Source organism: Lonchura striata, chromosome 3 (assembly GCF_050655825.1).
Source record: "Lonchura striata isolate lonStrDom1 chromosome 3, ASM5065582v1, whole genome shotgun sequence".
Lineage (NCBI taxonomy): Eukaryota > Metazoa > Chordata > Aves > Passeriformes > Estrildidae > Lonchura > Lonchura striata.
Window position 1 is genome coordinate 34,967,335 of NC_140705.1, and position 27,896 is coordinate 34,995,230.

Consider the following 27,896-nt stretch of genomic DNA (forward strand, 5'->3'; position numbering starts at 1 on the left):
CTCCAGCAGCCGGCTGAAAGCCCTTCTCCAACCCGACAGCAGCTGTCCTCGGGTGAAAGACGTCGGTGGGACAGCGGGGACTGGGACGTGCACGGGCGCAGGACATTGCCTGGAGCTGGGAGAGCACCAAGGGCAGGCGGACAGCGAGTGAGCAGCGAGGCGCGGCGAGGCACAGCCGGCAGCCCGGGCGGCCGCCCCGAGCCCTCCTCGCCCACGCCCAGCAGATGCGGAGCACCTGCGGCGCCCGGCGGGCGGCCCGTGCCTGGCGGCGGGCGGGTCGCGGCCGGAGGCTGCGCGGGGCGGCGCGCAGGCTGCGCGGGGGCCCCGGCGGCTCGCCCGCTCCCCGCCCCGCCGCGCCGCTGCCCGGCCCTCCTCCCCGGCCGCAGCCGCAGCCGCCCCCTGCGCGGTGCGGCGGAGCGGCGCGCAGCCCCCGCGGGATGGCGGGGCTGTGGCTGTGGCTGTGGCTGTGTCTGTGCGCGGCGGCGGCGGCGGAGCTGCGGCTGACCCTGCTGCACACCAACGACGTGCACGGGCGGGTGGAGGCGCAGGGCGCGGGCCCGCGGCGCTGCGCGGCGGGAGCGCCGGGATGCTTCGGCGGCGTGGCGCGGAGAGCGGCGCGGGTGGCGGCGGAGCGGGCCGCGCACCGCAACGTGCTGCTGCTGGACGCCGGGGACCAGTACCAGGGCACCGTGTGGTTCTCCCGCTTCAAGGGCCGGGAGGCGGTCCACTTCATGAACCTCCTGCGCTACGATGCCATGGTAAGGCGGGCCGGGGGACGGCGAGAGGCCCGGTGGGGTCTTCCCCTCCCTCCCTCTCTCCCCTTGGGTGCTGGGTCTATTCCTGCCTTTGCTCGCCTATGCCGGTTTTTCTCATTGCCGCCTCCTTCAGTGCGTAACGTTGCCTCAGAAAAGGCTGTAGATAATGCTAAAATCGTGGCCAAAGGCAGGTGGGAGGCAGGCAAAGAGAAGGGAAGTGATTTGCTGGGTGATGGGCTCCCGGCCGAATTAAGTAGTGAGCTGGCAGCCCCACGGGCAGCCAGAAACTGGGAGATGATGGCAAGGCTACACAGAGTGTTGCAATGGAGCTCTCCTTGGCAGAAGCAGGGGCTGGACGGGCTCTGTTGGAGAGGGGTTGCAAAACAAGGAAATGACCCCAGGAAAAGCCGGGCGAAGAGCCTGGTCTGAGACAAAGGAGTTAACTCTGCCTGAGGTTCGCAGCCTGTCCCGCTTCGGTCCTGCGGGAGACCACAGGTGGCACAGGTTGACAGTGCTGCTTCCAAGGGTGGAGGTTTTTAGTTTCCATCAGTCCCATCCTGGTTGTGTCCAGTACCCTCAGAGCTGTGGTCATGACAGGTGTACAGGGGGCTGGGTATATGAGGGGCTGTGTACAAACAGCCCAGATATTACAACAGTGCCTTAGTAAGGAAGGTCTCCGAGACTGTGCTAATCGTGCACCTTTACTCTGCCTCTTTTGGTCGTGCAAGTGCTGAGAGGAAGTTGGAATTTGTGGCTGAGATTGGGGGATGTCACTCCATGTCCTTAAATCTTTTGTCTCAGAGCAGTGACTTATTTTGCTTGTGTACAACTCCGGAAAGGAGAGAGATTAAAGTCATGTTTGAGCATGACTGCTGTTGTGAGAGTGACTGGATCTTTATTTCATCCCAGCTGTCAGCTTAAGGGGAAAATCTTCTGGATGTATCACTTTCTTTGTCTTCATCTTTTTTGTTTTGTCTGGAAAGGACTGTGCTTTCCTTTCCAGGTAAAAGTGGCTTCAGGTGTGTATTCCCTCTGCCTCAGGACAGCTGTGGAAGGGAAAATCATGCCCCAGTGCACTTTCTTAGGCTAAGCACCAGACAGGTCTGTGAGGGATACTGCTCCCTGTTCACATGCCCTAGTGAACGGTTTTCTAACTGTGAAACTAACATTGAGGTCTTTCCTCCCAATGGTGATGGAGAGGAGTGTGTGCATTCAGGACTCCTCCTCACTGAGAGCTGGGGAGCACTATTTCTGCAGTGCAGGAAATAGCTTGAGGTGGTTTTTCCTACCTTTCTTCATAAGGCTTTCTGCTGTCTGTCATTTTTCAGTCTTGTGCTTGCTGGTATAACTGGTTCGTGGGCAGTCTGCGAGCCTGTACAGTGCCTGATTATATCACAAGAAGAAATTTTTTCAGGCAGTGTTGAAGTACTGTTCAGTTCTAGAGAAGTTATGTAGGAAGAACCCGGTTTTGGAGATAGCATGAGCTTTTTCATCAGAATAAGCTTTTAAAATAAACCTACCCCATACCAGATATCCAGAGGCTTGTGCCAGATATGAATGCCTTAGGCAAAGTAGTCAACCACTTGTTCTCTGTGGAGGTGCTGCTTATTACAATTTGAATAGAAGGTGACAGGACAGGTGTAAACGTTCTGTAGCTTCTCTGTCGTTCTCTGCTGTCAAAGAGTCTGAGGAAGAGATGCCGAGTGTCGGGCAGTGATGCAGCATCTGTTTCTATTCTGTCTGTGGACCGTGCAGTGGGGATGGTGGCTGGGTGCGGCACAGGGAGCAAGGTGAGAGCTGCACTGAGAGGGGTGAGCTGGTCTTTCTTTAAGTAAACTTTGGGAAGGCACAAGTAGGGGTGGGGATTACTGAAATGTTTAGAAGTGAGCTACAGGACTAGGATTACAAACAGGGAGCATGAATCACTAAAGTTGTTACAGGATGCGGGCAGGAACCATAGGAGGATTTATGACAGCCTGGAAACATTAGAGGTTTTCTCCACAAATAGGAGCAATTTTCTTTTTTAGGTTAACCTTTTTTCTCATTTATACCTGTTATCACCTCCAATATGTTTTTTCGTTTCATTACCTCCCAAAAATTATCATGGCACCAACCTTTTTTTCTGGTGTAATTAAGACTAAAGTTCAATATCCATTCCTCAAAGGCAGTAACTGGAGAGGTGATGGAAGTCTTCTAGCTTTACTTTTAAGTTTCACCCTTCTGTTAATTTGTATCCTGATTTTTGAAATATTTTTAGGACTTGCTGCTTGTAAAAAACAGGATTATATAATCACATGTTGTGTGCCTGAATATTTCTGTTTATTCTGCCTTGTGACTTACACTTATGCTGGCCAACAGATTCAGATTTGGTTAAGGGATATTGCACAGGTGCAGAGTCCCAGGGGCTCTGGGTGTAGGGGCAGTTAGGTAGAGAATACCAACCCAAAATAGTCCACATCTTCCTCCTCAGAGGAGGAGTAGTATCAAAAGAAAAACTGTCTTTTTAGCCACCAGTAATTTCTCATTAACAACTTAGTAACCATCTACACCATGGTAAAAGTTTTGATTAAAGCTACTGTCCTAATGGACATGGAATAATCCAAATGCCAGACAGTAGAGCCAAGAGAAACAATCTTTCCTAGCTGGTTGGTTGGGTTAAGACTTTGGGGGTTTTTGCCTCCAACAAGCTGGTGGCAGTTATATCCCATTCAAATTTGTAATTAATTTTCAACCTTTTTTTTTTTTTTTTTTTTTTTTGATGTTGGGGTTTAATTGCATATTTAGGAGGAACAGAAGGCATATACACTAGCCAAAAGGAAAGAGCTTTGTACCCTTCTGATATACTCTACTAGTCCATAGGTATCTTTTCAGAACATCCAGACAGCATCAAGATTAATGTCTTTCTTCTGTTTATTAGTTTTTTCTTTTTTTACAGCAAATTAGATTGCAATTAGAATACAGATAGGAATAGAACATAGTTGGAGTGCACTGTGTCTTCCCAAGTCAGGACTTTTTCAAAGATAGCTCTTGATTCTTTAGGAAAAGTGCTGCAGCAGCACACAAACAATTTGGCTCCTTCCCAGGGGTGTGAGCAGTGTTCTCACCAGTGTCAGCAGGAGCAGCTGATTTCCAATGCAAGTTACTGCTGATACCCTGAAATTTTCACAGAGCTATGACTACCTGCCTGTGAGGATAAAAGGAGCCAGGAATCTTTGTCTGTCCCAAAAGGTAGACACTGCAAATCAATTGATTGAAATATTGAGCTCCCAAACCTGTGCTGGCTTCAGGGTCCTGCTTGGTTTGGAGCGTGATCAGGGTTAATACATCCATTTGAAGAATAAAAGCTGAAGTAAGCACAGCTGGGTGTGTGGGTTGTTTATGTAGAACAGAATGGTGCATAAGCCTTGTGAGACAATGAATGCAGCTTTACCCAGTTAATTTCAGTATAAAATTAAGAGCACACTTTTACCTGGAAGAGTTGGCCCATTGGCTTTGAGGCCTCTTATGGGCTTTGCTCCAGCTGCAACCTGAAACCTTGTATAAATTTGTTATTTACCAGGTTACACAATTACAGTGTTTCTGTGGACACATCTTTTCCTTGCCTAACACTTAAATATGCTACAAAGTCCTTGTGTTTATGGTGTTTCTGCAAAATGCCACCTATGGAGGTTTTGCTGGCTTATCACCAAACTTGCAGGCACAGGCTTGTGGCAACTTAGGCTGAGCATGAAAAAGGGGCAGGTAGGAGAAATTTCCTTCAAGGTAAGTCCCTTTCCATCTGCTTAACTGACCTGGAAAAACCAAACATCCTCATCTGGGTGATATTGCCTTGCTAATCAATAAATAGGACTTCTCGATTTGTGTGTCATGACACCTTACTGTGTTAAGTGCACACCCACTTTGGATTGGCTCTGGGGGTTCTCCCTAACTGATAAACATTACATCTTCTTGCAAGTAATGATATTGATGGTGGATATGACATTTTCTTTTTGCATGTTAAAGTACAGAAAAGCCTTTAATGCAACACAAGTATGTTTTCAAAACTAGACCAAGCACAAAGCTCTTAAAATGCACTTTTTATTTAAAGAAAATGCTAAGTATCAATGACAATATTTGTTCAGTATTTAAATAATGTATTTTCCATACACAAAATATATGTTTTCCTTTGTGGTTATTAATCCTGTTTTTTAGAGCTACAGGATCTAAAATGAATGGATTTTGATCTGGTGCACGGTCACAAACAGGTTTTGGATTTTTAAATTTTTATCATGTATCTGTATCACATCATCTGTATTCCACATCTGTAGCTACGTAAGAGAGTCTGAAAAACAAAAATCTATATCTAAAAAGAAAAATAACCCAACCACTTCTGTGTTCATGAGAAACAGCAATGTGTTGGTTTAGACAACTTAGGGTTTTCTTTCATAGAACATAGACTTTGTTTTCTCAAACATAACGTATATAACTTACGAGACTATTTACACTGAATATTTGAGGTAGGTTCTCATATTTTCTTCTTGCTTTTCACAGGCTTTAGGTAACCATGAGTTTGATGAACGTGTGAGTGGATTGTTGGATCCTCTTCTTAAAAATGCAAATTTTACAGTCCTGAGTGCAAATATTAAAGGGAAAACTCCATTAGGAAATGAAATGATGAAATATGTTCATCCTTTTAAAATAGTTCATTTTGACTCTGAAGCAGTTGGAATTGTTGGCTACACTACAATGGAAACTTCTTTTCTTTCACAGCCAGGTATGTTTTCTTTAGTATGTAAGTTTATGTCCTTTGTTACTATTTTATTTTCTACTTTTTTAAATCCAAAGACAAATGTTTTCAGCTGAAAAGTGGGAAGTATGTTGTTTTATCAGTATTTACTTTTATTACGCAACTTTGCCTGATTTTTAACTTTAAAAAGGCTTGCTGACATAAAACCCTCTTTCATAAAGACCTGGACCATATCTAAGAATATCAGAAAGTGAGATTGCAGGAGAGCTCAGGGACTGTTTGGATTTTTGTTCATGCGTGGGTTTTTAAAGTTATATTCCATGATATTTTAATAATTATTTATTCATTTAAATGAAAGTTAAAACATGAATGCAACTTGTCTCTAGCATGAAGCATGACATTTCTCTGTGTGTTGAAATTTTGTTCTTGGATACCTCTATGCCCAAAAACAAGAAGAGGTTCATACTTGTTTTGAAGCAAAAGTTGCCCAAGATGTTTTTAGCCTCTCAAAATATTTGCAAAAATTTGACTACAGAAGGAACACCCATTCAGCTTTTACCATAATTGCTTCATTCATGGGTAAAATTAGAATGGGTGAGGAAAAAGGCTTCTCAATTTCTGACTATTTTTTCCAGTGTTTCAGGCGGTTTGGTTTGATGAGAGTTTTGTTTGGGTTTGGTTTTTTAGTAAAATAAAATGGTCTACTGGAATGAGAAACACATTTAAATCAGCTGTAGGAGATATGAGTCACTGCCTGCTCAGAGTTCAGCCTACACGTAACAAAAACAGAGTTTCTTCCCTGGGTTTTGCAGTTAGGGATTCACTACTTTGAAACTTTCATATTGAAAAGGAACTTCACATTATTATTTCTCTTTCTATTGCTTAGTAATACAGAAATAGTACATTGTTTTTCTGAAAAAAAGGAATATTCAATACTTTGAGGAAGCATTAGAATATAAAACTATTCCTTCTGTGATTTTTAATTCCAATGCTGTATGTTTAACCTGTCAAGAAATGGACATCTGAGGTCTGAATAGACTTATTGATCTCACTTCTATTTTTTAGTGATGTGGTTTTGGGTTCCTGTCTTTTTGTCCCCCGGCAAAAGAAGAAAATGGATCTGGTTTTTGTGTAGGCAATAGAATTTTACCTGTGCCTGAGGGCATGAGGGTGGATATCATCAGACGTCATGCTAGGTTTGAATAATGACAGTCAATGTTGTGCTCCATTAGGGATTAATAAAATCTGCTGCTGCTCTTCTTCCAAACACCTGTGTTGGGGCAGCAAGATCATCAAAGTAACCATCTTGCAAATAAATACACTAGGTGAAAATCCAGATAGTGCTAGAATGATTCTATGAAGCATTTGAATACATTTCCAATAATATTCAGACATCATGGCCAATGCTGAGATTGGTATGCTGATTGGTATGCTGAGACATTGTAAGAGACCACAGCTAGATAAAAAAACAGTGTTAAAAGGGAAGTCTTGTTAGCTCCATAGATGGAGCTGAAGCATCCCTAAAGAAGTATATCCCACAGTGTAACTGAGCAAAAAGCAGAGGAAATTCTAACAGCAACATTTATAGTGATCAGAGTTTTTATAGTTTTCTGCTTTGTCTTCTTGGTGTGTGGAGGAACATTTAGAAGCTTTGAAAATGTGAACTCAGGACACATTAATATAACTCGGTGACTATATATTGCCCACGACCTAGCAATCCTTCTGACTGGTAAAATCATAGCAGACATGGGTCAGTGGCTAAATAATTATCAATCTAGTTTCTTATGTTCAATTAATAAGGGACCTTTCTAATTTTAAATTAATCACCTTGCATATCTCTACACATTTCTTCTAGATGATTCTGTTTGCTCTGCCTCTGTGTGTTTTGGCATGCTCTATGCTCTTAGGGCATTCTCAAGGCAAACAGGAAATTTGAAAATGCTGAAATGTGAATTCCTACATTACTGCCTTCTGTGAAAGTATTTTTTGAATGTGATTTCTTCTAATGTTAAATTTCTATAACTTCCACCCAGCTATGAAATTATAACTTGTACTTTTCATAATCTGCTTAAAAAAAGGTTATCAAAATACTATAACGGAGTATAAAGTCCTTAAATCTGTGTTTGCATTGGGAGAGACCAGTTAATCTCTGCTGAAGATACTGTTAATGCCACTGTTTGGAAACCATAGGGATGGGAAACACATATATAGACTACAGCTAATTGTCAGTTTTTCTGGAGTTCTCTGTTTTGCTATGTACAACTATCTCAGCTGAGTGCCCAGCAGGTTTTTCCATGTCCTGAAAGAGTAGCTCATAACTTGGCACATAGACACAGTTACTTGCTAGCATTTGATGGTTCCAGCCCACTTCCTTTAGTTCTGTAATGTTGTTTGGTCCACTGTATTTTTGTATACGGTGTAAACACAAACCTACTTACTGTGTAACCCTACAGACAGCAAAGTATTTACTAAAACTATCAACTTGGCAGAGTTTACAGAAACAGAATTTTAAATTGCATTTATTCCACTATATTCTGGCTATTTTACATACTTTTAACAGGCAGAGGGTTCTTCTCCCTTGTTCAGATGTAACAGTTTGGCGTTTTTTTCTGAAACTCTATCTCATGTAAAAAGAGAAGAGGATGCCAAATCCGTTTAATACCTTGAAAGAGAAGTGAAATATTGAGCAATAATTTAGTCAGATTTGATTCAGATTGTTTTGAAAAATGCTAGATGAATGCTAAGCAGTATACTGCTTTTTGGCTTGTTTCTTAGAGAATTGAACACTCTAATTGCTCTTACAGTCCCCCACTGTATAATTTTCAAACCTGCTGGCCTATTTCATGTCAACTACATCACATACTCCGATGACTAGGATGCAAATGCCATGGCTAGGCCATGGAGAAGGGGTGAAAGAAGCCCCTGCAGCCCCAAGCAGAATTCCCTTTCTGAAGGCAAGGCAGACAACAGATCAGTGGGTGAGTGGATTAGAAGTGGGATGATCTACCTGAGCTCTGGTGTCTGCTTGTCCTGATATAACAGTCAGGAAAGGGATGGGCTTACCTGCACAGGATGAGCCTTTTTTTTCCCTCATTATGAAAGTGGGTTGGTTTGTTTTGATACCTTTCCTCTACAACAACCTGAAAGAAGGGTGTAGCAAGGTGGGGAACAGTGTCCTTCTCCTAAGAAACAAGTGACAGGTCAAGAGGAAATGCCCTCAAATTTTTTCCAGAGGAGGTTTACATTGGATTTTTAGGAAAAAAAAAAAAGTTATTCTTGGAAAGGGTTGTCTAGCACTGGGACAGACTGCTCAGGGAAGTGCTGGAGTCACCAACCAGTCTACATCCCTGGAGGTGTAGATGTGGCGCTTACGGACACAGTTTAGTGGTGGACTTGGCAGTGCTGGGTTAATGGTTGGACTTTATGACCTTAGAGGCATTTTCCAGCCCAAAGGATTCTATGATTCTGTGGGTTGAAGACTAATAAAAATGTGTCTTCAATGTACAGTACATTTATAGGCTGCAGTGGTGTAGAGGGATGGTGCTGACAGAGCTGGTGCTGATGGGGAGATTTTTTTTTTGTCATCAAAGTTTTTTGTCATCATACTGGCCATGGGAGAAGTTAGCACACTGGCACCTGCATGATGGCACAGCTCGTCAGTGGCTCATTCCTGCTCTTTGTTTCAAGAGCTCAACTCTCTTTGCAGAACTGGTCCCCACACCAGTGAGTGCAGCTGGTCCACGGTGGAGGGAGGAGTATGTGCAGAGCCTGTGCTCAGGGATCAGTTCTTGCACTTCCCTTTCTGCCAGCAGCTCTGCATCAGGCCCAGCTGCTGCCAAATGCAAGGGTGTGCAAAGAGGGGCTGAAGTCAGTGGTTTCCTTCAGCTTGGAGAAGAAGGCTAAGAGGGAACCAAATATAGTCTTCCACTGGTGTAAGGGAATTTTTTAGAGAAGAGAGGGACAGACACTTCCCAGAGGGGAAGAGAAAGGACAGGAAACAATGAGCACAAGCAGTAACAAAGGAAATTATGGTGGGACTTAAGGAAAAAATTTTTCATGGTAAGCATGGTTAAGCTGGTAAACATGTTGCCTAGAGTGACTGGAATTTCAGCCAGCTCAGATTAGACCCTGAGCATCCTCATTTGTCTTTCTGTTTGTCCCTGCTTTGAGTTGGTTTTAGACTACATGGCTCCTGGAGGTCTCTTCCAACCTCAATTAACTTTTGACTCTTTGATTTTGAGAAGAGGTCCACAGGAAGAAAATGTGGGGATGCAGTGCACAATTCACTCTGCAATGTGCAGTACAAAGATTGCCTCGGGCACTAACAGAACTATTGAATGGGTGTGGTGCTGAACCAATTTATGTTGTAACCCTCTTTTATCTCTTCCATTGTAGCAGCTTCCTCCGCATTTCCCGAAACATTTTGCAGTGGATTGTGAATTCGTTTCACTCCTCCCTTTGTTATGAAATAATACAAGTCTTTTTTTCTTTAAACGCATATTTCAAAATGACTTGATCAAAAAATTCTGTAGGAAGGAGAGAAATTAGGTAGAGGGGGAATTGATAGAAAAGTCACTTGGTTGTCTTCACCAGGAAGTCTAAGTTTACAGTTGGTTGAACCTGTCCTTAAACTCTATTCTTAAAACTTTATCAGGGAAATTATCCTCTTACATAGGAAGTCCTTTTGTGCAACCCAAACCACTGTGCCCAGGATAAAAACGCCTGTTATTCTAGTGATCATGTCGATTTCCAAACATCCTTGTCCGGAAAAGGTTTCTCCTTTCCGTTCCTTATGCAGTTGTTTCAGGGTGGTAGTTCAGACGTGTGCTGTGCTGCATTGGTATTACTGAGAGTGATTCACATTAGGTGAGATTATTTGTATGAAAAGGCAATTCAGATTTTAATGGAGGACTTTGAAGAAGCTGCTGTTTAAAGCCTTGAGGAGGGGGGGATAAAGGAAAGAACAAGATAAGGGTGCAGTAAAAAGGGAGATTTAACTTGGGAAGAAGATGGATGATCTTAAAGAAATACAGTTGGGGAAGAAAAAAGCCTTTGTAATAGAATAAAACTTTATATGCAAACACTGGCACATTTAATTTCCTTTCTCTAGTTAAATAATAAAAGCCATTCAATTTTTGATCCTACTGAATCTTTTGATGCCACTGAATCTTTTTACAGAGTTATAACTTTTATTAGTCTAGGCAAGTACATACAGAAGTTTGCAGAACATGCATTACATACATTGTTGCAGAAAATGTTGTATTAGTCTAAGCACACAGGTGCTCCTGAGAGGCTGAAAAACATCAGCTCAGATCAAGAGCTTGAACCAGCTAAGGATATTTGAAAGGCACTGCCATTCAAAGTCCTTTTAATTATACAGGCTAATATCTGATGTCAACTACTTTATTTCAAACTAGCAATTAAGGTACTTTGTAAGTAAATTCTTTTCATTTATTTTCTTTTTTAAGGGCATGATGTAACCTTTGAAGATGAAATCGAAGCATTACAACTGCAAGTGAATAAACTTACTGCTATGGGAGTGAACAAAATAATTGCACTAGGACATTCTGGTTTTACTGTGGATAAAAATATTGCTCAAAAAGTGAAAGGAGTGGATGTTGTGATTGGAGGACATACAAACACATTTCTCTATACAGGTATTTTACTTCTTACTAAAATGTTTTTTCTAAAGCTAAGCTGAAACTCTTTGTCTTTAAACTCAGAGAACTTTCACCAATGTAGTTTACTGCTGGCTGCACCCAGCCAGGTTCATAGCTGGTACATGTCCATAACTTCCATGGAAGAAACCAATCAAAAACAGCCTGTGCACACCAAGTACCACAACCCACTGAGAGCTTCCATAATGCTCTGGATGTTCAAGGTGACCTGTGCAAAGTGGGGAAGAAGAATAAAGGTAGTAATACTGGTAAATTACTGCTAAACCTACTGTACTTCTTTTAAGTTCACATCTGTAAAAGACTAAATTAGTGGTCTACTTTTAAACATGTATGTGACTTAACCAGAAAAAGCATTCATAGAAGACTTCAAAACTGCTACTAGTGTTGATTTTCTCTGTAATGTGCTTCTACATTCATAGGTCTTCATTTAGTCTGCCATTAAAATACTTTCCCCAAGTTTCATCTGGCTTTTTTCAATCCCTCTTTTAATCTCTGACTTTATTCTTCTTTTCTGTAGAGGCAGATGTCATTCCATAGATAAACATTGCTGATCTGTTTTCTCCTGCAGTAATGCTACCTTAGGCAACACCTAGCATCAGCAGCTTACCTAGTGATGTTACCTTCCCGGAGTGTAAGGACACAAGTAAAAGAGAGGCTGTTTTTTTCTGTTTAATTGAATTTTAAAAATTCTTTAAATTTACCAGAAACTTTAATAACTGGTTGAGACTATAATGGGAACTAACTGTATTTTTTAGAAAAGCTTCCTGTGTGCCCTAGTCACAGGGATTACATTATGTACCCTACCATAGGAACTTGACCACTTAATAGGTTTGCACTGTCTGTCATTCTCTCCTCTCCTCTCCCTATTCATCTCCTCTCTGTTTCTGATGCCTTCTTTGTCTTATCCTCTCATGCTTTTTTTGTCTTATCTCTCACCTTTTGTTATCTCACTTGTTAAAAAGAAAAAATTGCATGCCTCAGTTACACTTGAACAGATCAGAATATCTCTTGAATTTGGCTCCAGGGAATAACTTCGATTACTAATCTGGAGGCACAAAGCATTTAGACACCTACCTACAAGTCAGAGTTCACAAATGCTTTGCATGGGGGTGCAGCACAGAAGTAGCCAAACTGGAACAACAGGATGGACCATCCCAATACCATGTGTCTAAGAGTGACCAAGGGGGATGGTTGAGGGGACTGGATGCGCCTGTGGAGACATTTTACTCAGATCTGCTCATGTTTTTCACCAGCTTGCAGCTCAGGGACTCCCCAAGCCAGAAATGATATCTTGATATTTACTTCTCCATCTCCTCTTGACTGCCTTCAGCTTCCACAACAGCCTATAGCAGGGCCTTCCAACACTGACCTGCACAAGCCACAGAGACCTTGGTCTTGTCTTGGGGTGCAGCCTGCAATTTTACTGAATTATTTTTGAAATGGGAAAAAAAAAAAAAGGATGGATTCCATATCCAAAGTGTGCATTAATTGTGGATTTACACAGTGGAATCCATATTATCTTGCAGTCTTGTTGGCCAGTGCCTATAGGGAGTTCGTGCCTCATCATGGTAGCCACAGTAGCCAAAATACCTTTTTGGGTGTGATCCAAAGAGGTGCCACACGTCACAAGTTGGAATCATGATGTGAAGTGCTGCAGGAGCCGAGACATCTGTGCTCATATCCTGTCTAGATCTGCAGGAGTTGGCAAGCACAGCTCTAGTCACCCCAGAGAGTACCCTGCTGTCAGACTCTGTCAAGCTGCTCCACCCCTCCCCATTTGAAGCTGTCCAAGGTTCACAAGGTCAGAGAGAGCACACTGCAGAGACTCTGTAGCCTTCAGGTTAAAAATCTCAACTGGGAATGACTTCTGGTCCCTTTTCCAAGGGCTCTGCTGTTTTGATAAAACAAAACTGTCTTACTTTTTTTATTAATACTGGCAAGATGAGAAAAATAAGGAAGTAATGTCTGGGGGAGATACACCAAAACTATCTATTTAGTCAAAAATATGATTTTTGACAGAATGTGGTCTGAGCATATAATTTTTATCCCAAATGCAGTGAAACACATGCTCACCCATTCAGGAGATCATGAGTGCATTTGTGAACCATGCCCTGCTCAGTCAAAACCACCAGTCAACATTCCCAGAGAAACAGCCACGTCTGTGGAGATGATTTTACTGCAGAGTAAAACATCTGATTGGAAACATCTTTTTGCATGTCTCTATGCATATATAAAGCTTATAAGCCCTCATTTAAATCAAGAGGTGTAATCAATAACTGGCAGTAGAATCTGGGAGAATGTTCCAGCTCAGTCTAAGTGGAGATGTATGAGCTGTTCAGCCTGTTCTGTCACAGAGGTTTAGAGACATACTGCCCATGAAGACATCTACACAGAGAAATCTTAATGTAAGGGCTTCATCCTGGACTAGTCCAACCTGTCTCTAAGATATTTGCCAATCTCCAGTTTATCCACAGGTTATAAGGCAAATATTGTCCTGACTTGTTCAGGTGTTCATTTGGTTTGTAGAACTGATTCAAACAGCAGTGGTACTTTTGGGTTGGAGCAGTTTAATTCCTGGTTTTCATCAGAACTGATATTCTGAAAAGGTAGTGTGTTGGCTAAAACAGGGTAAGAAATAGGAAAGTGTTCTATGTTCTTCAGTCACCCAGTATGAGTATCGGAACTCAAAATGTCTCTCAGACATTTTTAGAGGTTCCAGGCCTTGGTCAGAAGTATTTCAGACCCTGGCAGACAGCTGGAAACAGCTGTGATTTTGAGTTTGAGCCATGGAATGAGTTACCAACTTTGGAGGTGGAACAAGCAGTCACAAAAGGTTAGATAGTATAGTAAAAGTAGTTACAAAGTAGAGGGGAAATTTTTTTAGTATTGTACAGGGGGGTTTTAACACTTGTACAGGGGGGTTTTTACTTTGTACATGGGGGTCAGAAGTTCTAAGATGGAGGAAAGTGGGCTGATCCTGTTCTTCCTCCTTCTTTTTCCTTGCCTCCATGTTCTTGGTGATGTTGGCACTCACAGATTGGTTTAGAGTAGAAAAGCACTTTGTAATATTGGTATTGGGGGAAAACTGTAAACATGTAATACGTAATATATCATATAAAAGATAGCAGCAGCCCTGGGTAGAGAGGGAGAAGAAGAAGACAGCAGATAGAGAGGATGTCAGGGTGTGTGTGCCTCTACCCAGGCCGCTGACCAAGCAGCCGCAGCCCGAGAAGACAATCTTTTAGATAAATAACAATAAACTGCCTTGAGACCGAACAACAAGAGACTGCGGAGTTTTTCTTTGGAAGCACGGGTTGGAGGAGGAATTTCACCACCAAATGGGACTCCAGAATAAGGCCGGGGTTCTCACATATGAGTTTGTGCATTTGTAATTAAGCAGCATCTCATGCCTTGACTGAGCATGAATTCTAGTGCTGTGTTTGTTGGGGTAAGATGCACTGAATAGTCTTTGCATTTCAGAAGGAACACATGTATCTTACAAGGGAAAGATATCATAGTGCTAATTAATCCTGCAAGGAAGTATCAGAATCAGTATTTTGTTAGGAAACAAGAAATGAGTAAGACTCTGGACAAGCTCTCAACTACACACAGCTGATATAAACTAAAATAATGCCTAGAAAGAATAACTTTCTAATGCCCTGTTTGTTTGAGAACTAAAGATAGACAAGAAATCAAAACTTATTCCTTTTTCAGTTCAGAAAACCCCAAATTTATTGTGTGCGTAAATCCTGGAGAGTCCTCATTAGCTACAGGATTTCTTAAATTCTTCCCCAAATAAATGAATATTTAAGTGGCACTCCAAGGAACCAACTCTGTTGGCCTGGTTGAAAGTAGAAAATCTAGTTCTGTCGTAAGTTTGGTTCAGTTTGTGGTTTGTTGCAGCTCTTCTCCCTGGAGAAATAGGAGGGATTAGAGAGGAATAGGAATTGTATTGGAGTTCTAGAAGGAACATTTATCATGCTGCTTATCCTAGGATTTAATATTGAGTAAACAACTGTAAATTGAAGGAAAGAAGTTGTTCCGTGAGCAGTGGAAGTGAAGAGGTTGCTTTCCTCTGGATTCATGTCCTCATACTCCCCCATGTCCCTGCTTTGCCAGCAGCCCAGTGGTTACAGACACATGGATGGGAAATGCCACTAGTTTTGGGACAGGAGTAAGGAGCAGGCTCTGAGGGAGCTCTGTCACACAGCACATGAGGGCTCTTGGAGGTAGCCAGCCTTGGTCTGACAGTGGGGCAGAAATAATGACAGGAATAACAGCAGGGAGAAATACAGCTCAGATAATGCTGTCAATAATCAGATAACGTCAAGGAGACACAGGGAAGCCTGGTACCCTTGAGTCAAGAGCTGTGCTGTGCAGTTCCAGTTTTCTTTGTCACTTTCTGCCCCTGTGTGGTTCCTGTGCTAACCTCTGCCAACTGAGCTATCTCTTTTTCCTGCCAGTGCCTTGCCTTAATCTGTTTCCAAATCCTCTCCCTAGTCATCTTTCAGACTTTGCAGGTTGATAGGAATTTTAAATCCATGACCACACAACTTTAATGCTAATGAAGGTTGTTTTTGCAGAGAATTTGCAGGCTGTTTGAAATTTTGGAGGCTGTTTGGTATAGTGAAAAAAAAAAAATCATCTGGCTCTATGTACAAATTCACAGAACTGTTTGTAGGTATTCTATCTGCTTATTAACAGTAAAATGCATTAGACTTTTCAGACCAAGAAGTCTGATCTATGTTTTACTACGATACTTATTTTCTGTCTGATGCATAATAATGTAGTACAAAGGCTTGACAGTAAACTTTTCATCCAGTGGCTGGTATGTTTGCATTACTGAGGGGTTTAGATTGCAATAATTGGAATGAAAAGTTGCTTTGTTGCTGTTGTAATGTGATGTCATGGCAGAGTGTTCTGTCATAACTTTAAAAAACACTGTGGCAGTTATTTGAGTTCGTGTCCAGAAAACAACATTGTCTCTTATGAGATAACTGAGCAATCAAATGTCTGCTTGTTGTCCAATACAGCCATGGCTGTTTCTATCCTATCTGGGTTTCTTAAGGCTGAGAAATGTTTGAAATGTCACTGTAGTAATTCCTTGAAGGTAACATGAGCTGAAGACCTGCTTTTAATGCTTGTTCTGTGCAGGCACCCCACCCTCTACTGAAGTGCCAGCTGGCCCATACCCATTCATGGTTGACTCAGATGACGGGAGGAAGGTGCCAGTAGTACAAGCTTATGCTTATGGAAAATATCTTGGTTATTTAAATGTTACATTTGACAAGAAAGGGAATGTAGTCGAAGCAGTTGGAAACCCCATTCTGCTGGACAGCAGCATTCCTGAAGGTATGTGGACTAGGCATTTGAGTTTCCCTGCAGCACTCTGCTACAATTCAAGTCTTGTCATGTTAAATACAATGTCTGAGTAAGAATTTAGCTTATTCACAGTTCTGTGTAGGGTTCAGCCTGTGTAACAGTTGAATATGCATGCATTCAGAGTATGTTTTTATCTATTTAAAATCCCTGAAAGTCCTTTTGTAAGAGTTCAGGTGATACAATACCTTACCACTTTGTGGAACCTGTTTTAACTAGTCCTGCAATTGTGATTTAAAAGAGTATGAGGACTAATTTACAGTTTTGCCAGAGGCTGGGTTCTTCAAGCAGAGTTTAGAGCAATATAGGAAAGTGGAAATGTTCCAGGAAAAACTTGAAGTACCCTGTCAACTGCTCTGCCAATGTTCAAATACAATATACAAACCCATGAGTTTTTGTTTGCAGTGCTAACTGCGTTCAACATTTTAACTCTGAAACATTTAAAGAAGTGAGAGGAGGAGAATCTCTCTGTCACTTTTTCTTTGTAACTCCATCTGAGCTCTATTGGTTTTGTTGTTTTTTTGGTTTTTTTTTTTGTCAGGTCTGCAATTACCCAGGGCTGATTTTCTAATCTGTTTCTTCTCCAGTGTTTGCAATATGAAGTTCTGAGCTTTTATCTGACTTTCTAGATTCTACCTGAGTATTTGTAAAACAAATCCTGCAAAAATTATTTGTTCAGATATTGTGCTATTCTCAGTGACCTATTAATGCAGTGAGATTATGTAATGAAACTTTATATTCTCCCTCTGAAGTCAGTAAAACTTAAAATTCAGATACACTGGTGGTATAATTTTATAAATGTTCTTGCTGACAAGTGTGAGCAAATTGATTAAAACTAGTAGCTGATAAAAAATAGTAACATCTGTCTGCATATACAAGTAACTTTGTTTCTGAAATAATTAAATTTTCACCCAAGAGACAGATGTGCATAGAGAATTAGTTTCTATAAAGGATTTATTCCTTGACATTGATATTTAAGCTATTTTTCCTTTTAGCACATTAAAGGGAGCAAATTACAAACAGCAAAAAAAAAAAAAGGCATCAGATCAATCTCACTTGTATTTTTAAAATTCTCTCATCTGTCAAGGTAGGTATTAGAAATCTCTCTGCCAGAGTTTAGAATAGGACTGGGCAAAAGTACAGAGGAGGTAATCTTGCTGTGGCACAGGACTGGCTTATTTCCTTGATTGTCCTATCTTCTCCCCTTATGGGCTTTTTTTGAAGCAAATATAGTTGCCACGTTGCTTGAGAATCTTTTAGGGGAAGTGTAGCCTTTTAGAATCTTGAACACCTTTTTCTTCTCCTAAGGTTTGTATTCACTGAAGTGTCATTAATATGAGATATGTATGATGCTTTTTCTACATTTTTATATTACTTTACAGACAAACACATCAAGGAAGAAGTGGAAAAATGGAGAGAAAACTTGGGGAATTATTCTGAAGAGATTGGAAAAACTAGTGTTTACCTGAATGGTACAAGCGAAGCATGCCGTTTCCAAGAATGTAACATGGGAAATTTGCTTTGTGATGCTGTGGTAAGATGTTTCCACCACTACAGGTGGCAATTACATCTAAGGGTTACTCCAGAGCTATCCAGATCCAAGCTGTCAGCACATGGGCTCTGTGCCTGCTTTTCAACACTGTAATATGCAGTGTATCCCTAGAAAGACCTGGCAGAAGCAAGGCTATAAGGAATGCTGCTGTAGAAGTAAGCAGCAGCTTGTTCTTTGTGCATAGCCTCATAGAGAGCACGGCTTTCTCACAGAAGGCTTTGAGGCTGCACTTTCAAGGGACATGGCAGTCTGATCTAAGAGCCCAGCAAGGAGGAGAGCTCAGCTCCCCTGCCCCTGTCCTGCTACTGGCCCCTGCTCACAGCACTCACCCTCTGTCCTCTCATTACTCACTGGGCTTTGCTGCCACTTCAGTGCACTGGCACAGAAAACAAAACTGCTGACAAGAATTGTCCCCCTGAAGAGCCCTAAAGCTGCCAGCTGAAGCAAGGAGTGGGTGGGAAAGGCCATGAGCCCAGCTGGGCACAGAACACCCCAGCCCAGAAGCAGCCACCAGCCCCTGCTGTGCTCTGACAGGCACTACTGGGCTTTAGCAGCCACGTAACTCCACTTCCTGTTTCACTGCCCTGCAGCAGCACCATTTCATTTAAGTGTTTCACAGAAAAACATTCACTAATGTTTTTCTGTTTCCCAAAAATTTACTTTTCCATAAAGGGAAAGTTAATAAACATGAATGTTCAGTTAGGTATGTCCCCAAAGCTATTTATCTAGTCCATAGTATTGCTCTTATTGTAGTCCTCAAAATAATTCTCTAGTTCATGAGCTAATTTTCAAATCAGATTAATGTTTGGGAATTCTGCATACAATTCTCCTAAAATTGGAGCATCTTACTTTTGCTTTTTTTTTTTTTTGTGCTAGACTTTTATTTGCAAAAATGTGAACAAATACTTTGGCACTTTTCAAGCTTAAAGAAAGTAACCCTGTAATCTTTCGGAAGTCTGTAGATTTTCTTGCAATACATTTATTCTTAGGGGGGGTCAAATTCTATTTTAGTTCAATCAGTGTCCCTAGACAATCACTTGCAGTCATCTGCAGATACATATATTTCTTTTTGTATTGCCTTACCAGTTCTCTACTTGCTTTCCTGTCTGCTGACATGTGGTTAGAGTTGTAAAGGGAAAAAAATATACCTGCCTATTCCACTAGCTTTAATATTTAGAGTTGTCCTGAGAAATTGAGAGATTGAGAATTACAGAAGACTGAATGTTTGTGCTGAGTCAAAACAGAGGTTCAATTAGTTCAGTGATGCATCTCAACCAGTAATCCAAAATATTAGAATAAAGAGGCTGACAGGCCTAGATGGCATTTTACAAAGGACTTTAAAGGGGCTCAGAGGTGAAAAGACTGAAATTTGTAACAGCACTGTGTGAGCTCCTCTTTTAAGCTGCCTCGGCTCAGGACTGGGAAGTTGCAATCCTTTGATTATGAATTACAAACCTAAGCATGGATCTGGCCTCAGGGCATAACTTTGACTAAGCTGGAGGCACAAAGCATTTACAGAGCTGCAAGTCAGAGGTCACAAACAGGGCACATAGGGGTGCAGCAGAGAAGTGACCCACCTGGAACACATGACAGGATCATTCATCCCAAAGTTTTGTCTCCAAGAATGACAGGCTGGGGATGGTAGGGGATGAGCATAGTCCTGGAGAAGCCTGTGGAGCTGCTGTGCTCAGATCTGCCCGTGTTTCCCACCAGCTTGCAGCTCAGGCATTCCCAAGGTAGAAGTGGTCTCTTGACATTTACTGGCTCAACTGGAACATGTGGGGAGAGCAAGAAACAACAAAAGGGAGGGAGAGAGGGAGAAGGGGAGGGAGACAAGAAGGGGACTAGCTCCTGCAGAGCAGCTCCACCGCTCTTTGCCTGCCTCCAACCTTCCAGCAGCCAGTGGCAGGGTGTTCCACTGTGGACCAGCACATCCTGCAGAGACCTTGCTCTTGTCAGTGTGTAGCCTGCTGCTGCCCACTGCCTGCATAACTGCTGGGGGTCAAGTTGGTCCTTGCTCTGGAACACTTGCTCCCCATCCACCATCACACCACTCATAATTTTATGGCCTTCTTGAATATTTCCTTCTATTATCATCTGTTTAACAGGTCAGACAGTCCAAGTCTACATCCTCATTCTACATTCAGAAGTTTTCTGTGTCTTTGGCCATCCTCATCACCCCTCTCTGAATCTTTTGGGTCTTTTTATCATTCTTGAAATGAGAAAAAATTACAAATTCCTACCCTTCTTAATTTTATAGGTTTTTGTCATGTGCTTCCTCTACTTCTCTCTGTAAGACTGAAGAGTTATGACCATAATCATTCCTATGTGGAAACCAGTCCATCCTATTATCTTAGTTAATTCAGCTTTTCCCATCCCACTCAGTTATTTCTGAGGATTAATACTGGAGGCTTATCATCCTGAGGCAACTGAGCAAATATCTGGTCTCCATTCTCTTTACTGTTAAGGATGTCACAAGCAAATATTATCCTGTCCTTGCATTTTGTCAAGAGCCTCACTACTGAACTGCTGGAGACACATTGCTGTGCCTGTTTCCTGTTTTTCCACTGTTCTACACCTCTCTAGTTACCCAAGATCCTTCTAAATATTAAAAACCAACCACAGAGAAGCTGAAAAAACTTAATTCCCTGCAAAATTATTAATACATGCTTTCCCGAGGAGATTTTAATGAACAACAGTATTTAAGGTCCTCTTCACTTCTAAGTTCCCCAAATATGCTTGAATCATTTGTCTTTATCACAGTCATTGAAATAAATAAAAAAAAAATCACTTTTCTTTTATTCAGCTAGCCTGCCTTGGCCATGCCAAGACACACAGATTAGAGCAGAGCCCAAGAATTCGTTACAGTAAAGGGCAAATATTTTTCATGTTAAGAATTTTAAAAAGCAAAATACTCCTTTGGGTTTTTAGTAACTTAGTATTTTACAACAGGGCTGAAGATAATGTCAAAAAAATTCAAAACCTGTCTGTTTTTTTTCAGTCTCAGATTGTATTTGGTGTAAATTTCCAGAGCCTATAATAAGTGCAGAAAAAATCTGTTTAAACATTTTCCTTTGGTAGCTTTATGAGAATGTTGGGCATCCGGATAAAAGGACGTGGAACCACGTTTCAATGTGCATCCTGAATGGAGGTGGGATACGGTCACCCATTGATGAGCAGAGCACTAATGGTAGGTAAAGTTACCAGCTGAATGGCAACTTCATCAGAAAGAAGGAATCAAGTTATGTCAGCCTGAACACAGTGTTAGGTATGGGCTTGGTTTGATGGGGTTTGCACAGTGTTTAGATGCGATTTCAAACTTTCTCAAGTGGTTGTCCATCATTTGAGCACAACTACACTCGGGCTGACATTGACAGAAGTCTCTAGCATTGTTTGTACACAATGCTTTTTACAATTTCCCTCTCTCCTTGCTGCCTTGGAACAAAGAAAGGTCTCCTGCTGTACAAGGTCATCTGGACACTGTGAGCCTTCTGTAGTCTGCTGTAGAGTAAGTAAATTCTGTGGTTTCTGAATGCTAAGGTCTTAGTTTTTATTTTCCTGATACCACATAAATGCAACATGAAAACAAACAGCTTTCTCAGTTTAGCTAAGTCTTTCTGTAAGACTGTGTGAGTAAATCTTAACTGGAAAAAATGCCTGACAGTATGAATTGATGTGTTTCTTTATCTTAGATTGCTGGTTTGTCATGTATTTTAGTAGCTCTGTTCTAATAGCAACACATGCAGTTACATCACACTCAGATTTATTGGTTTTGATATTTGCTGGATAATAAAAGATGCAGGTTCTTTGGGACAAAATATGTGAATCTCACCCTTACCAGCCCTCAGTTTCTTAAACTGTATTTGCCACGTTCCTTGTCAAAAACTTGATGTTAAACAATCCTAAAATAATTCTGTAAACAACAGGAAAAAGAAACTAAAAAAATCCAACAACAACCAAAAACTCCAAACCAAGAAGTGAACAAAGTCTCTTTCCCCCAGGTAGCATCACTGTAGAAGATCTGCTGTCTGTTCTACCATTTGGCGGTCGTTTTGATATGGTGACATTAAAAGGCTCCACACTGAAAGAAGCTTTTGAGCACAGTGTGAGGAGATACGGAAAAGGAAGTGGAGAGCTGCTGCAGGTTGGAGGTATATTTTCTTCTTTCCTCTTCTCAGTTTTCCAAAACAGCCATCCCTCCTGTTGGCCTTTTTACATCTGGAAGCCTTTTTTTAAGACTGGAATGTCAATCTGGCCATAGATCCTTGCCCTGTGCCTCACATGCCAGCCAGCAGCCACTGTTTATCTTATGTGTGTTTAATTGAGCCACTGCAGCACACAGCCCATCGCTGTTCCCTTCAGCAGAGACAGTTTTCTTGAGCTTCCCAAACCCATAATGGCACCAGTTTAACACTGCAATTAACTAGGGGAAAATATAATTTAGTATAGCTGTAACACAGAAATAGCTGCAACAAACTCCAGTTTTCAGTTCCTAACTGGCAGCCTACCTGTGATCAATTTCAGTTTATCAAAATAATTTTGTGCAATTCTCTAATGATTTATGACAGTTTTAGAGTTTGTCCAGTTTGCTATGGAATTGCTCCAGTGAATTTCTAAATATTTTATGGATTAACTGTTAATATAAAAAAATCTACTCATATCTTTAATTGCAGCTGCCTATGTGTTTATCCAGATGCGTATTAGGCTACAGTCATGTTTATTCCTGGTCTCTCTGTGATTTAGTGCAGATTTTAGTGTTTAGTTATCAGAAGAGCTAAACTTCAAGGGCAGGGGCTGATACATTCCCTCTTTCCAAGCCTCTAATGCCATACGCCCTGAAAATGTGATCCCTCACACACCACAGACACAACCAGTGTCTCACACTTTCACCATTAAGTTCCCATATTCTTAGGTACCTCTAATGTAAAACAGGAACAAGCTCTCCTTGCTGCCTCTTCACAGAAAAAGAAGAAAACCAGTAGCTCTGGAAAGGGTTCAGGAAAATGCAGAGCAGGAAGAGCGCCAGGTTTGGAAGAGCTTCAGTGTTTTGAATGACCTTTAGTGGCTTCCTCATCTGTAGATTCTTGGCAGGGCTGCTCTGGGGCCTGGCTCTGCCCTGGCCTTGATCAAGGAAGGTTCACAATGAGAAATGTTGCTTCTCCTACAGCGAGGAGACACTGCAGTGTACAGCCTGGTCTGGCTTTCCTTTTTCAGGACAGTGCCTATTATCCAGAATAGCTACCGAGTTAGGCTGGCTTTAAAAAAAGTAATTTCAGCCAACAGGGCAGGGAAATTAGACAGCATGTGACTACAGAAATAAGGGAAGGTATTTTTATCTTGCAGTATTCCAATCCCATGACCAGTAATTTCCTTTTGTGGAGTAGTGATGAGACCAGAGATCAGATAAGTAAATAAGGTGTGACAGTGCTTCGGCAATTCTTATTTCTCTTGAATGTTCTTGCATCGAAGTTGAGCAAGTGTGCAAAGAACACAGGGCATTAACTGTAATTCAGAACAATACAACCCTCGGCCACAGAAAGCAATGCAAAGAACCAGCTGAAGATGAGGAAGAATGCTGGTTCTGGCCCTGTGTGTTCGCCATGCCCTGCACTAAGTGGCATTCCAATGTGTATTTTTGTAGGCATCCACGTGGTCTATGATCTCTCCAGAGACCCAGGAAGCAGAGTTGTCAGCTTAGAAGTGCTTTGCACAGCGTGCCGAGTCCCAGCCTATGTCCCACTCCAGATGGATGAAATATACAATGTGACTCTGCCATCCTACATGTTATTTGGAGGAGATGGCTACAGTATGCTGAAAGACAAAAATCTGGGATACAGTAAAGGTAAGGGGGATACAGTCCAGGTAAGTATGGGCACTAACAGAGTAGCAGGCAAACAACTCCCAAAAATTAAAAGATGTTTTTACAGTCCAAACCTCAGACTTTTTGCCTATACTCAATCAAATTTGCTTCTACCCTGACAGCTCTGGCTTGCTAGATTTAGTTGTAGGCAGCAACTACATTCTTTTTCAGTTAAAACCACAAAAGTTTCAAGGAGAAACATCTTCACCAATTCAGCACTGCTCAGAGAGCAGTCCTGAGGTTGTGGTAAACCAGAAAAGAAGCAAAGAACATGAAGAGTACATATTATACAAGTGCCTTGCACTTATACTCATTACCGAACAATGCATCAGTAGGAAAGATGCTGTTTTCTATAGACCTTAAATTTCCACTGTATAGAAGGATTTAGAAAGACAAAATCTTCACCTCCACTGTTAAACGACATGCAGCTCAGGCAAACAACACAGGGTGAAGGGAAAGATGCCAACCTGCTCAAAGGGAATGAGCCTGCCCAGCCAAAACCAGGGACCCCCAGGAGCTCTGCAGGCAGGAGAACGCAGGGTGCCACAGTCACCACACCACAGAGGTCGAAGAGAGGTGTTTTGTAATGCTGGTTTAAGGTCCTCTAAAGCTGCATGCAAGGTGTTAGAATGTCTGTATTTGTCCAATTGTTATCATCCATCCTTCAGGATGACAGGAAACTTGAAAAAAATTTGAGATTAAAATCCATTATTTCTGAAAACACAAAAGGGGTGTAGTGCTGTACTAAAAAAAATGTCTCATAGGAGCCAATCTACATTTTTGCAGAACTTTAATTTTGTATGTTCTGCTTGTTCATGGTGAAAGCATGCTTTTACCTCAAAAATTTTACTTTTGGACCTTTGTTACAGGCTATTTTTTTTTGTTTCTACAGGTAAACTTTAAATTTAAAGTTGATTCTCACAGGTACAACTGGCGTTTCAAATCAAGTTCAGCAAAACTTGATTTAAAACATCAGCCCTACTTGTGAGACTGAGAAAGATCATTAGGAATAGTGAAAGGGAAAGGGAAAGAACCTGTAAGATTCTGGTAAAGTCTTTCAGTACAACAGAAGGGTAAAACTGTAATTGTTCTTAAGATGGAGGGTTACCCTTTAGTATTTTAAGAGTTTGGATGAGAAGGGGCTCATTGCATGGTTGGCAGCAGTGACTGAAAAGGGCCTCCCGTTGTAGAAAATCCATGTAATACCTTGTGCTTGTGTGCACACAAGCAATGCCAAGACTATAAACTTCTCCTAAAAAAAGTAAATTTGAAAAAGTGTAAGTGATAGCTTTGCCAGGTCTACAGCTCTATACACCAAACAGGTGGGAGACTATCTCAATTTCACTAGAAAATACCATTGTAACAAATTCAAAACAAGCCAGACAAAACAAAACCAATTTGTTTGTTTTTAAAATAAAAGTTGCTGCCAAGAATTCTGGCTACAAACCCCCACAGGTGATATGTGCTGATTCAGAATGGCAAACCATAGAAAACAATTTGATTCTTGAGCTAAAACTGAAATTTAGGCAAGTTCTTACATTTTGGTTAAGAGCTTGAGATGCAGAGAATGCTTTTTTGTTTCTTTAGGTGAACCTGATGTTGAGGTTGTTTCCCGCTACCTCCAGAGAATGAAGAGAGTTTACCCAGCAGTTGAAGGTCGAATAAAATTTTCTTCTGGAAGTCTTATTGAAGCAAGTCTCACCCTGATATCTGTATTGTTCACTGTAACATTCTTGCACACTTGATTTTTTGTTTGAAGGAATACAGGAGGAGAGATGATAGTGAGGAAGCTGTAAGAGACCCGTTCTCTCCTGTTACACCTTACAATGAATGAGCAGTGAGGCTGCTGCACGTCAGCAGTGAGCAGCCCCCTGCCTTGTCTTTAACCTGGTGGTGCCACTGGAGCACTGTGTGCAGGGCAAGGGGGCACAACCCATGACTTCTCTTGGTCACAATCAGCAGGTACCTGAAATTGAGGTCTCAAAAGCAAAGTTCCAGCAAATACTTACTGCTCAATCATAGAACAGAGACAGACTGAAACAGAGTATTGTAAATTGTCAAATTCTTTTAGCTGCTTTAGACAGTGAGATAAGAACCTGATTCCAGACGTAAACAAGCTTCAAGAAATGGATTTATTATAGATGTATATTCCTTTCTCTGATCTACACTCAGGGTTAAGGTATTCAATATAATATCTCTACTTTGCTTTTAGTTATGTTTATCATACCTACATGAATGCCTGAAAGAGCTGGATTAAACTTGGTGCCATTAAAATAATGAGGTCTATTTAATATGCAGTTTTAAAAAGTTTTACTACTGAAAAATAAATATCACACTTTTATTTTCCATTAATAAAGGATGCAATGAAAGCTTGACTTGATTTTGACCAATTTTAACAAATTGAGTATTCTTCACTCTTAAATATGACAAATTTGGGGACTGTATCTAGAATGATAACACAATCTTTGACTGTATTTCATATAAGTATGCTCAATTCTAGACCTCTTCCAAAGAACAAAGCACAGGACTGCTGCCTGTTACTCTGTATTAGCAACATTCCAAGAAAATGTCAGATACAGGTATTGACTCTTGCAGCACTTTTGGCATCCTTTGGAAATAGTCAGGTAATGGGGCTTTTTACAGCATAACCTGGCTTTATGATAACTGTGATTATACCTCTTCTATGGGAAGGCTGTGTTTAAAAAAATAGTTGTAAGAGACAGGCTAATAAATATGAAATCATATTAAATGCCAAATGTACATTGCTGATGCTTTATCAATAAATTATTGTTTATAAATGAGGGCAAAAATATAATTATTTTTCTAAGATTACTGGGAATTTTGACATCAACATGTTTGGGTTGTTTAATGCTGTTTCAAAATGATTGTTTTGAATAAACCTGCTATGTTTCCCTGGAAAGCTCACTACACTCTTTCAACACTGAAGATACTTTCCTCTTCCTTTCATTGAACCTGTAGATTTCAAGAAGGTGCATTAAGATAAACATTCAGGATGCTGAAATTTAAAGACCCCATTCATTTCCACATCCATTCAAGGGCTGCTCCTGAAAGGCTCTGGACTACACAGCTGGATTAGGTAAGGGATGTAGAACAGGGATTAGGTAAGGATGTAGAAACGACAACTGACCTTGTCACACTGTGAGTTATATGCCCTGGCATTGATGATTTGTCACTTCTACTCCCCAAGTTGTTAATTTACAGAATGGTCCTCTCTCATCAATATCACACCAGTAACAGAGAAGGCAGTGACAGACAGGGCTGTGCCTGCACTCTGATTCTGAGAGTTGCAACAACTGCTTTGGCAGAGGCAGAAAGGAGAGAAATAACACTTTTACCTTCCTTTGACAAACAGAAAGGAAAGGTCTGCAACAGTAATAGAGACAAATTACACTGACAAAGGACAGCAATGCTGCATTAGATTGGTTTGTTTGTAAAAAAGGAGAAAACAGGTGTTTGAAAAGAAAAATTAAGGAATGCCTATTAAAGCAACTCTGTATTGTTCCGCAAGTAAAACTTGTTATAAACCCACAAATAAAAGTCCTTTTCAAAATGTCTTCTATAAAGGCTGGGCCAACAAATAAAGACTTAGAAAAATCTTCCACACATTTTTATATGAATGATTTTTATAAAATGCTGTGAACAGACTCACAGCCTCTTTTCTAAGCCTGTAAAGAGGATGTCAGGAAGAAACCACAAAGCCAGATAAGAAACTGCAAAAAAAATTTTTTTCACATCCATTATTATATTTTAAGAGGGCTTTAGATTTGAAGGTCAGATGTTAAAAAGACTGAATTACAAATGTCATTTTCCATGCTCACAGAAAGGTGAAGGCTAAAGACAGTTCTGAGATTAATTATTTGTATGTAATAGATTCAATCATACGCTTTTGTTTGAAAAAAAATATTTGTTAAGACACTTTAACTTA

General features: G+C 41.1%; 1 protein-coding gene across 1 annotated transcript; it reads left to right on the plus strand.

Annotated features, from left to right (window-relative positions):
* The first annotated feature begins 209 nt into the window (after nucleotides 1-209).
* NT5E (5'-nucleotidase ecto) lies at nucleotides 210-26,875 on the plus strand. The gene is made up of 9 exons (XM_085574800.1): nucleotides 210-758; nucleotides 5,286-5,508; nucleotides 10,950-11,138; nucleotides 16,314-16,511; nucleotides 17,921-18,072; nucleotides 21,172-21,280; nucleotides 22,092-22,241; nucleotides 23,732-23,932; nucleotides 25,538-26,875. Exons 1-9 carry the CDS (start codon nucleotides 225-227, stop codon nucleotides 25,693-25,695), a joined length of 1,914 nt encoding a protein of 637 aa, XP_085430926.1. The 5' UTR covers nucleotides 210-224; the 3' UTR covers nucleotides 25,696-26,875.
* Nucleotides 26,876-27,896: the final 1,021 nt, after the last annotated feature.